The sequence below is a fragment of the Argentina silus genome, assembly GCF_951799395.1.
Source record: "Argentina silus genome assembly, chromosome: 1".
NCBI lineage: Eukaryota > Metazoa > Chordata > Actinopteri > Argentiniformes > Argentinidae > Argentina > Argentina silus.
In genome coordinates this window covers 37,857,628-37,870,130 of record NC_139655.1, presented here as the reverse complement: position 1 = coordinate 37,870,130, position 12,503 = coordinate 37,857,628, and the positions used below count along the sequence as shown (strand labels likewise).

Below are 12,503 nucleotides of genomic sequence, written 5' to 3'. Positions count from 1 at the left end.
TAAGTTAAAAATGGTGGAAAAAAATAAATAATTGAATTAGTAGGTCTAATGTGTTGTATAACATATGCAACCGCGAGAACAGGTGAATGGTACAGAGCACGCACGATTAAACAGTGAGCACTGCTTAGCAGATGCATCTAATTAAAGCTGGTTTAAACCCAGGCAACTTGATATTGAAATTGAGTTTACACACTACCTGGGTAATAAACTGGGGAAGTTGTAGCAATTTGACATTGCAAAAGTTGTGTTCTTTTCCCACTTGATTTAATAGAACTTTTGACCCATTGTTTACATCTAGTACCCATGGAGCATCTTGATCCAAGAGGAAACACTACACCTGATACGAAGAGTCAGTGCTGACCCTCTCTGACCTCTCTCTTCATCTATCTGTCACTTCATCTTGACCCTGGTATTGTATGTCTCTGCATTTCAGCAAAATGTGTTTTCTCCTCTCAGTGGTCTCTCCCATCCTGTTTCAGCTCCAGAGTAAAGTCTGTATTTAGACAGCTAAGAAAAGCCAGGGGGATGCACATCAAGATCAGAGGTTCTACACACCTCATGCTTTTTCCCAATATGACATTAGGAGAGGGAGAATGTGTATTCGCTATCATACTCAGGATCATCACTAGACGGCTGCTGTGGTGTCTTTGTTTCACTTGGATGTGTTGTTGTGACAGGTTGTGTGTGTGTGTGTGTGTGTGTGTGTGTGTGTGTGTGTGTGTGTGTGTGTGTGTGTGTGTGTGTGTGTGTGTGTGTGTGTGTGTGTGTGTGTGTGTGTGTATGCGCGCGGTGGAGCCAGAATTGTTTATTTCTGGGCTTGTACAAATCTTTTCATTCAATAAATTAGTTTGTGGACAAAACTGAGTAAGTAAAAGTAATTTGACGGCTGTAGTTGTAATGCTGGAATGTCTGTGTTTGTGTGTGATCCCTCTGTGGAGAGGGTGTGAGGGAAGTGGCATAGAAATCCAAGCGACCTCAGTTCTTTTACCTCTCTTGATGAAATGTAGTAGACTATAAGTATACATGAAACATGCAGAGTATACTAAGTACACTACGTTTTCTCAAGGGAGGTGATGTCAGAGTGTTTAAGACAGACTCTAAGTACAGAGTCTGGCCCGTACCCCTTTCTGTCAAGGTGTCCATCTATGTGTGTGTATGCCTGGAATTGAAACTAATCCAATACCCTCATTGCATTGTTATGCTTTCAGACTGGTTCAGATGCCCTAAATTATTCAGTATGCGTGTTTGTGTCTGTCCTAAATTAAAAATCAGAACTTTGAGCTCTTGATATTGAGTTCTATTGTAGAGGTCTTCTCGGGTCCAAAAATGTGGACTTGTTCTGAAATGAAGCTCCATCTCACATTACGTTGCTCTCTCTCTCACGATATGCGATCACTTTGTGTGGTGGTGCGCGTGGACAGAGGCGGGTCCGCTAAGGTATCAGCTGTAGTGTCATTTACCTGACACCCGTGGCAATCGAACAATACTTGACCCGGACCCCCCACTTGGGTCCCGGGTCGGGTCTGGGGATTTCGGGTTCAGGTGGACCCGTGAAGACCCTCTATACCATTATGTTGGAGTGGAAAGTGAGACCAGTGTGAAACAAGGAATCTGGGACTTCCTGATAAGTTTGTGTGTGTTAAAAATATATGTGGTCCTGATACAGAATTCATTCTGCTTGACTCCTTGTATTTTGATGCTACTGCAGAAAGCACCTGGCTTTTATTGTAAGCAATGTTATTTTGTCTAGACAGTCTTGTGTATCTTTAACAAACATAGTATATGCATGAAGTCTGTCTCTTCATTGGTAGATTAGAAATATGAAATCATATTATGAGTTACTTTTGTTCAGGTTCTGAGAATGGGAGCTAAAGAGCCCCTTGAGTCTTTAAATCTAGTCCATAATTGCAATCATTATTAATCCTTAAGGTACAATAGTGTGGTGTCGTGCCTGGATGGAAACATCTGGATCTGTTGAGCTCTTAGCCACTGCCAGCCAGCCTTGGTTCGCACAGCCTCACGCCAGCACAAACACACGTCCAATTGAAAATTGATTGAGAACGTAATTAGTTCACATTTAAAACCATTTGGGAAATGTATAAATAATTAGTGGCTCTTAGCATTGTTCCACATGAAAAGGCAGGTGAGACAACAAGCTTGATTAGAGCAGGGGGTCAGGAAAGGAGGACTCCAATCAGATGGTTTTAAATTACTTGTAATTATCTACCATGATTTTTTCACTTCTCAGAGAGAGGGAGGAAGAGAGAAGGGAGGGCATATTATTATGCAAATTAATTCCCCTTGTGAGATAGGGCTCAACTTGGATGACCCCTTGTTTGTCAGCAGTCATAAGCACACATAGGTGATTGCTCTTGTGGAGTTCAGATGGGGGATAACTTGCCTCACTTAATCTTTTTTTTATTTTTTAAACAGACTTGAGCTTCAAGGACATTACGGTACAGTATATTGTAGTGTTTAAGCAACATAGAACCAGATGGACTTAAATAAAAAAATTTCAAGGCTTAGCTAGTCTCCTTTACAAGGTAAAAAGGTAAGAACACAGGCAAACTACAAAGGAAAAAGGGCCTGTGGGTGCTGTTCAAATCAAACAAACAAATATAACCAAAAGAGAGCTCCTACAAGGCGAGCTATAACTAAACTCTTTGTTTAAGCAAAACCAAAATGAAAATAAAACCTCACTGTCTAACTTCAGCAGTCAAAACCAAAATACATTAAAAACAGCCACCCCTGCTCCTAGTGTGACTAAACAAAAGGTACTTCTAAGTGTGTGTATAACAGTAACAGCGAAATGACGAATATCTATACCTGGCCCAGTTTCCAGATAATAGGCTAGTGCCTTGTTCAAGTCACACCACAACAAATCGAATCATCCAACATCGGATGTCTAGCAATAACGAGAGGCACAGTGGCGAACAGCTCAACAGAACACAACCCTCGACTGTTGGCCAAACCTTGGAGCACACCGCCTGCTTGACAAACAAACACTGAAAGAGATAGACACGGGGCAGGCGTCGGCTGCGGCCGTAACAGTAGTCTGTCATTTATCAAGACTTAAGTGGAATATTTAATTAATTGTTATATTTCACCTCATTTTAGTGGGCCTTTAATGAGGTAACTCACTAAATATGAGGTTAAATGCTGTTGAAGTGTAAAGCTTTTCTCCAATTTGACTTACACTTATTTGTGTCTCCCCCTGTTGGTGATGTGTTTGTATGTGTATCTGTGTGTGGGTGCCCTGGTGTAACAGTTCTACAGGTGCTTCCAAGCCCTGCTGTGGTGTGAGACTCCCCAGACAGGCTCCAGCTTCAAGAGCTCCTCTAAGGCAGTGCCCAAACCCATCCGGGAAGCCCGACACACGAACGACATCAACCTTACCGTTGTGGTGGCCTCCCTCGGCCAGCCCACCACGGCCATACCCCAGCTAGGTGACGCTGTGGAGGCGGCACCCCCTTCTTCAGACGGTGTCAAGCCCACCGTGATGGCGCTGGTGGCTCACTACAATGGTTGAGGCTCAGTACAGATAGTGGTTGTGACCCACAGGAACCAATTAAAGGGAGAGGAGGTGATACAAGAACGGAGCTGTAGGAGCTGCTAGTGGGTCTTCAGGGGAGGCATACATCTCTCTGACTCTGCACAAGCATACATTCTTTGCTGTTCATCACAAATACATCTATGGAGTGAGAGAACTGAGAAGGGGGTGCAAACACTCAATTATTTTGAGCAATTTCTAATGTCTTGTAGGATATTCAGTTGTTCATTCAGTGTATTCGTGTATTGGTCTGTGACTGATTGAGGAAACTCAAGGTAAGTATTTTCAGGAGAAACCTTTCAGGTGTCAAGATGACAGTGATAATGTCAACAAGATAAACACTGAAAGTAAAAACAAGATTGTACTGTAAATTAATATTGAGCATTGATCTCTGCATGTTATGAAATATTTGTCATTGAACACATTAAAGTGATTTAACAGTACTCAACTTTACTACATGTAGTTTATGTCAGAAACCAAGGTAGCATCTTTAGCATGTCATGTCCAAATCTGCATGACATACATTTCATTACTCTTACTTGTGTTGTCAGGTCTTGTGCCTAGGGGCTTCAAGTGTAGTGTTAATACAGGGGTGCTCAACCGATGTCACCCATCAGTGACTCATTTACACCATTGAAACTAGGACTACCTGGTCTCCAAATGCTAAGCAACCCAGTAAGCACTTCAAGACTTGAGTGACTTGAGTTGAGCTCCATTATGTCATGACTTTGCTAGGTTATGGGCCGTAATTATTTTTTGTTCAAGTACTGTATCATAAACATGCAGGGCTACTTGACATGTTGCTAGAATGTTGGCAGCTACATTTCTGTAACTTCCTCTGAATAAACGTTTTGTTAACGGTCCAAGTATATATCACCGCCTTGGTAACAATGTATCCCACTTGCAACAAAGATATAAGGGCTAGAGTTTGGTTAACCAGAGTATGTTGCAGAGTGAGTTTGCTCAATTCGATGTCTAGACAGCTGTCTGAATGTGCACACATCCAATCAAGAAATGTTCACTTTGATGCAAGTTGGACATTTAATTTGAAAGAAGTGCTGTAGGTTAATGAACGCGTACAACATAAGCCAATCAATGAATTTAAAAGGGACAGCTGTGGATTTGTCTGCATTTTGGCTTAATACAAGTTTCTAAAGCCATTAAACAAGCAAAGATTTATTGAAGTAAATTAAACTTGGTTGCTACACACCTCCAAAACAGTTGTTTTGTATTTTCCAAAGTTCGAGCTGTAGTCTACTGTATGCTTCACTAACTATCAGAAACCTCATATAATATTTCTAATCACTGCATTTCTCACAGCTGAGATCATGTTTATTGATTTCAGTGAATAAACTTTCACGTAGTGTCAGTGTTTTAATGAACCTACAGTTATTGCGTGCAAAACAATAGCATTGCCCTGTATATTCAGCTACACTGAGTAGTCACTACGAATGAAAATAACACAGAAAAAAAACAGCCTAAATAACAAAGCCTGTTGCCAAATATTGACACATGGAAATATTTAATAGCGAATTGATGTAGACAGAATGCGCTTTCGATTTCCTGGCCAAAACAATATAGCACTCTGGTAGACTACACTGTCGCACACTCATTAAACCTTGAATTCATAGTTCTAACGACGGCCACCAACACTTCTAATTTGTACGCAGCAGTTGAGATTAAACCTTGGACACTTCTGCACAGGTGATTCCAATTACAGTTGAATTAAACCCTTGAAAAATTATATTGCAAGTGCACTTATACTTAAACTTTTCAGAACACACAGCCGTGGTAATAAACCCAGGAAGTTGTGGAAAAACATGTATGCTGCAAGTGGGCCGCAACTGAAGTAGACCTTATTATTGGTTCATGATTTAAAGCGATTAAAGGGATGGTTAACTATTTAGACAAAACATAATATATATCTCTAATGTGACGATCGACCAAGATGGTTTTTAAGTGCTTATGTGCATGTGATATTTTCTATTATGCACTTGAAGTGCATGGCATTTGAATGTAGTCTTCTTGACACATTTTGTCACAATGTAGGGTATACAGTAGTATGAGCTGAATACAGTTATAGTACTAAAGAGAAACAACTTAAAAGGTACAAAATAAGTCAGGAGTCCCTGATAGCCACACCCCACACAGGCCAGAACTAGACATCTTGTAAGAAAAAGTGACAGTGCTGTTATAGCAAGCACTCGGTTATTTCACATGTTACATTGCAACTATCTTCTCTAAATAGGTTTAATTGTTCTTAATTCTGACTATTAACATACATTAACAGCAACAACAGAAATCATCAGTTTGCATAGATACAGTTTGCAATGTGCTTGTTTGCATCTTCAATTGGAAAAGTTGCATGCTTCTTTGTTAACAATGCAATGGTATGTGTATGCTGTATTAAAACTTAAATTGTGTGTTAAGTGTTATTATTGTAATGTTATTTCACTGAGCTAATGTAAATGTTAAAGAGTGTACATACAGTAGGTCAGTGTTTCATGGTTGAGCGACGGTCATGCCAGGGTACCGCGTTGGCTGTAGCATGTCAACGTTCCTTTTTCACGTTTTATTTGAGGTATTTCACCTCTGCAAAACAACCACCAAGGCTTGATCAATTCTAATAGAATGGCTTAAATCACATAGGCTTACAATGTGTTGTACCTCGTATCTGCATCTCCACTTGCCCCATTTGTGAGCTGATATTAATATTTATATTATAATTTTTGGTGGGGGATTTGTATTTTTGTAATTCATGTTTTATTTTCCATCCTGAATTAACCTTAATGGCAGCCTGGATGAATTATATGAGGAGTATTGTTTTAATTGTTTTAGTTGTTTTAATTTAGAAAAGGACACTTGTCAGGTCTGAGAAATTCTAAATTATGTCCTTGGATAAACCTTCATTCATTTAGAACAAATCTGTAATTCATTTCTGCTCGGCCCGAGTATAAACCACTGCCCTGGTAACAATTTATCCCACTTGCAACGAAGATATTTAAACCAAGAAAGTTAAACATAGTATGTTTCAATGTTTGCTCAATTTGATGATAGACGTCTCAGTACATCTAGTTTACGTGCGGATCAAGGCACTTGTTTGTAATCAAACAAGTGTTTCATGCCAAGCCCCGTAAAGTAGCTGCCTGAGTTTGTACCATATACTTAATTATCATTCCGTGCACACACATCCGATCAATATATGTTCCCTTGCAAGATAGACATTTAATTTTAATGATGTGCTTCACGTAGCCTACTAAAGGTGAAGTACTTGGAATTTCAGATATCTTAACTTATAGTAGTGCATAACGGAGTGAGTGTATGTCTACTGTATGTATAGCCTACTGTTATTAGCCTACTGCATATATAGCCTACTGTATGCTTATCAGAAATCACATACTTTTTATAATCACTACATTTCTAACAGTGGAGATGTGTATGAGTGCATTGCAAAAATTAAGATTTCAGAGAATAACGGTCAGCGTCCTAATGAATTTTATAATTGATTTATTGTGTGCAAAACAACGCCATTCAGCTACGCACTACGAATGAAAATATCACAGCCTAAAATAACAACACGTTGTCCAATATGGGCACAGATGTGGGAATATTGAATAGCATATTGATGTAGTCTAGAAATACAGCATGTGCGCTTTTGTGCTTTTGTAGCACAGCATGTCTCCCTCCTGTAGAAACCTTGAATTCCTAGGTCTAACGTGTTGTGCAAGTTAGGGGATCATATCCCTCCACCATAACCTGAAAGTGGTTTGTTGCAAGTCATTTTATACCTTCACCATTGCTGCACATGTGCATCCAATTACACCTAAGCTAGAACCTGACATATTTTCATTGCAAGTGGGTTTAGTCTTAAAGTCATAATCAAACATTTTAAGATGTAAATAGACGTTTTAAGTAGAAGCATTTGTTCCATATTTTAACAGCTAAGGTGATTTAGTAAATTCCTATGAAGACAACCAAATGATTTTGTGAAAAGGCATTGATCAAAAGAACTATGTTTACGCTGTCAAAATGCATTTTCCATAGGGTAACAGGAAATTGCAAATCTGTCTCTGAGAATCAGATTTGTGCTTGGGGGAATATACCAATAATGTCAGCACTTTCAGTAATTTATACCGATAGGTTATGTGGTGGCTTTCTGCAGCACTTCAACTCGTGTCTGCCACAGCAGCGGCGTTGAGGTAGCCCACCGTTGCAATGGCAGTATGAACCTTTTAAACACTGACCTAGTGTATCTGTGTTTCTTACTTTGGTTGTTTACTATGTGCTGATCGGTTATGTACAATATGTAAGTAATGTTATACCATAGCCATTTCATACATTTTAATGGTTGCAGTTCAATAAAGATTTTATGAAATCAATGTATATTGTCTTCAGTTGATGGGATCAGCTTTTGAGGAGCTACACAACTGGAGGGAATTAGTTGCATTAACCTTAACACCTTAACCAGTCATACAGTAGCAGATGTTTGCGTTCAGAAAATCAGAACACCCCATCCAATACAGTACTTTGTGCAACATTGACAAGGAAAAGCTATAAAACAAGAAACATCTTGAAGTACAGATAAACTGTGGTGTTTCCCACTCTGGCTGGTGGTGCAATGCAGTGCTTATAGATTGTACTGCTCATAATATACCTTTGTATGATAATATCTGGACACAAAGAGATGCTATTACATGCTGGGTTTGTATATCTGTTTGGGGCTTCCGACTCCACTGTTCAGTGAGACCCCAAGGGAGCCGAGATAAGAACCACTTTGAAAACACAGTGTGTGAGCATTATTGTGGTCAGTCCACTTTCTCCAGAATGCTCAGGTTCTGAAAAGCATCGCATTGGGAGCAGGACTGAATGAAAAGGGGCCCCTTGTCACGGATCTGTTAACCTTCGGACAAAAATAAGCGCTAGTCAGTTGTTGTGATAAATAGTTGCCCATTATTTATTTATTTTGGCGGGAAAAAAAGAAAGTCAAGGTCTCCTTGATATCATTAAAGGAGAGGAAAACAAACAGAATGAGGAAATGAAAAGCTGCTCTTGAACTTCGACCTAACAGAACAAACAAAATGAGGAAATGAAAAGCTGCTTTTGAGCTTTGCCCTGACAGAAAGTTTACCTCTTTTGAGTAATGGGACAGATTTTTCACTCTGTTTTTTCCCAACATTTGTAGACATGATTTACTTGCCTCCATGTCATTATGTTGGCTTACATAAGAGGCCGCCAGAGGAGAGGCAACAGAGTCACCAGAACAGCAACCTCAGGTGTGACATGGATCTACACCGAACAAATAGACAACAGATTTGTTATAAGTTGAGCTGCGACGAAAAATGTGTAATTTACTGACTTTTCTCGGATGTTGTTTGAAGAGGAACTTTTTCCACATTTTGTTGTGTTATAGACTCAATTTAAAATGGATTAAATTAAAAGAATTTGCCATCAATCCACACACAATACCCCAGAATGACAAAGCGAAAAACAGGTTTTTTGAAATTTCAGTAAATTTATTCAAATTGAAATACAGAAATACCTCATGTACATAAGTATTCAGACCCTTTGCTATGACACCCTTAAAATTAGCTAAAATGCAAAAGTTGAATTGAGTCCATCTTAATGCAAAAATAATAGTTCATATAATTTTGGAATTAATATCTTTGTTTTCATAGGGTCTCTGATTTGCATTTTGCTCCAATAAAATGAAATGTCTATGGCACTGAAGTGCTCTGAATCTGTCTTATATTGCATTGACATGAGAGAAATGTTTAAGACAGGAGAAATGTGTCTTTACTTCATGCTAATACCAGTCACTGCCACTGCGCTTGGCTCCGCTCCCAGTGCCTGTGCTTGGCCAACAGGAACGTGATCAACCACGGTGTGAATAGAGATGGGGCAGGTGGGGGGGTTTATAGCTAATTGATTAATTGTGTGTATCATCCAATTTGGTCTCTCATCTTGTGTATGTGTGCATCAATGCTTGTGTCAGCCCATAATGTGATGATCATTATTTCTCATTGCATTGCAGAGGTGGTGGGGGAGGGTTTTCCAAATAGGATTAATGCACTTAAAGAAGTGCCAGTGTCAGTACTGCTCGTCGTGATAATTACAATGCTAATGTGAACATGCAGCATGTAGAGGTAGCTCATGCCTGGGTCAGAGCGGAGAAGACTCAGAGGAGGACAGCAGCATAGCTGACGACTGCTAGCCCAGCACAAGCAAAGTCAGTGCAGCTCATGAGGAGGGACAGAGAGTTGTTGTAGGAGAAGAGGATAGCATAGCTGACTGTGAGCGTAGTACAAGCAAAGTATAGGTAACAACATCAATATTAGGCTAGCATAGCTAACTGTATGGTAAGATGGATAATGCCAGACAGTTTTTTGCAAATGTTTATTTAGTTATGCCCTACTATTCAGATTACTCACTCAGTTCTCGATATTCACTGTTGCAGCCATATTTTATTTTTTATTTAAATAATTCATAAACAGCCATGAGAAACAATATTATTGTTTCAACTATTTTTTTTAACCTACTCTAAAGAATCCCTTATAACTCCCATATGAAACAGTATAGTTTATGTACAGTATATGAAAGTATATGAAATAGTAAGGAATGAACGTTTAGTCTAGTGTCTACCTTTCTCCAGCCCCATTTTAAAATAAGGGGTGGGGCTGCTGTGTTTTGCATTTTGTCCTAATATTGGGCTGTTATAATTAATATGTTTATTCATTCATTTATATCCAGGTTGCTAGGCTCAGTTCAGCTGCAGTGGAGGATAGAGTCAGGGAGAGCCAGGATGCCATTGCAAGCCCAATCTGTGATTATTTCCTGCAGAGGACCTTAACATCTTTTTAGCTTCCACCCACAACACAAGTCAAATAACTTTGTAGTGCAGAAAGTTTTCTTTTGCAAAGATGGCAACAATTGGAAGTGGCTGTCATACAAAGTCAGGCTTTGTATTGTTCAGTTTGTATGGCATTTGGGAAGCCCACAGACAGCAGTAGTTTCAACATGTAGAGGAGCTCCAGAAGATCATCATGCACAGAAATTGTGCCGAAGCATAGTATTTAAGGCCTTCCAAAGTAGACATAGAGAGTTTACTGAGTGGCAGCCAGATGTCTGCTCACAGAGAGCAGGTCCACAAGAGACATCAGGTGCTGGACTGTGTAGTAGATGTAGTTAAAGTCATTGGCAAGAGGGGACTTAGCTACAGGGGGATGCAGTCAGAGGCTGCATATACTTTAGAGACACCTTCGTTGATCATGGTAACTTTTTGGAGCTTATCATACAACTTGGATTTCTATGTGAAGGAACATCCCATTGCATTGAAAAAAAGCAGGAAACATCATCAGTCTGGGGGAGGAGGATCACTTTGCTCTCTAAAACTACTGTCAACCCTGTCAGAAATACAATTATGCGGATTATCCAGGAATTTCAAGCAAAGTTGGGGAAAAAGGAATGTTCTCATTTCAAATTGACATGACTCAAGATATAACCTACCAAGATCAATGCACTGTCATTCTCGGATACAGTGCCCTGCGTAAGTAACAGTAAAGCATTTTTTCTTCTGTACTCCAAACGTTTGATTTGAAATCAAACAATTACTAAGAGCTTAAAGTAGAGATTCACAGCTTTTATTTGATTCAGTTTCACCATTCAGAAATTGCAACACTTTTTAGACATAATCCCCCTATTTTAGGCCACCAAGAGAGAAAATTGATTAATCAAATGTCCAAATTAAGCACTCATGTTTAGTATTTGGTCGACAATCAATTTCATGCAATAACTGCCTGAAGTCTGTGACGTATTGACTCCACCAGATGCTGGGTGTCTTCTCAAGTGAGAAAAAGTTTATATTTTTCTCATCTGTCTACAAAACTTTCTTCCAGAACTCTGCAGACTATTTTTGTGATTTCTGAGCTCACCAGTGCAATTCATTTTAATGATGTTCTGATTTTGGTAGGTTTAAGTTTTTGGCTGTTTTTTCTGATCTTTCATCCTCATAATGGCTTCCCTGACATTCACTGACGTTTCTTTGGTTTTGCTTTTGGAGTCTGCTATTGTCGTCTGTCAACATGAGAACCAAAGACTAGAATCTAAATACTAGACATTGAGAGCTCCTTGATGACTGCACAAATTATGTGATATAGCACATGTGACCTCTGATGTTCAATAGACCCACCTCCCGTCAATCACAACTGCTCCACAAGAGGCAGCATTGCACATTTGTCAGGAAATGCATGTCCAATTCATTAAAGTCCAAAGTATTTAAGTCGTTAAATACAGAACTGAGCATTTTATTTGGAAACTAAAACTGAACATTTTACATTACGGTTGGCAAAGCATTTCAGAGTTGAATTTGACTGTTTTTAAATTATCTGATTGCTGACAGCAATTGAGAAAATCAAAATATACTGTGAATGCACGTAAAAACTGACCATGATGGGGAACCGCATAGAAAACTAGTGCTAGACAAGTATACATGTACATATAGTGGAGCATCACTATAATGTTATCTTTGGCTGAACAAGATTTTTGGGATTGGCATTCAATAGTGCTAGTGATGCCCTTTATTGAAACCTTCCATAAAAAGTGCAGTAAGTGTATTTGGGTCTCAAATACACCTCTAGCCTATCGACATTCCAGTAAAACACATGTATGAATACTTGATGACTCACTGTGTTCAGATTTCTCTGTTGACAATTGACAATATCTAGTTCTTGCTGTAACCTGTACAAATTACAAATAACCAAAATGTCCAGATATTTCATAACAATGTCATGATGCATTGTAGCAATATGCCATATCGTACAAAACAGAGAAGTCATATCTTCAGTTGCTTTGAGTGTGTTTTTAAAGCCAAGAGAGTCTGACTGGGTATATAAAATTCAGCTCTAAATGCAGGGGAGTGACAGTGAAAGCAGGGGGAGGAGAGTTTATGGAAGTTCAA

At 39.2% G+C, this 12,503-nt stretch overlaps 1 protein-coding gene across 1 annotated transcript in view; it reads left to right on the top strand.

The window, feature by feature from the left end:
* tmtopsa (teleost multiple tissue opsin a) overlaps positions 1-3,529 on the top strand; it is a gene marked incomplete at both ends in the record, with an annotated part of 45,041 nt that extends 41,512 nt beyond the window's left edge. Inside the window, one exon of the mRNA XM_083668186.1 lies at positions 3,269-3,529. Coding sequence (XP_083524312.1) covers positions 3,269-3,529 — 261 coding nt within the window. The remainder of the gene's footprint in view (positions 1-3,268) is intronic.
* Between the last annotated feature and the right edge of the window lie 8,974 nt (positions 3,530-12,503).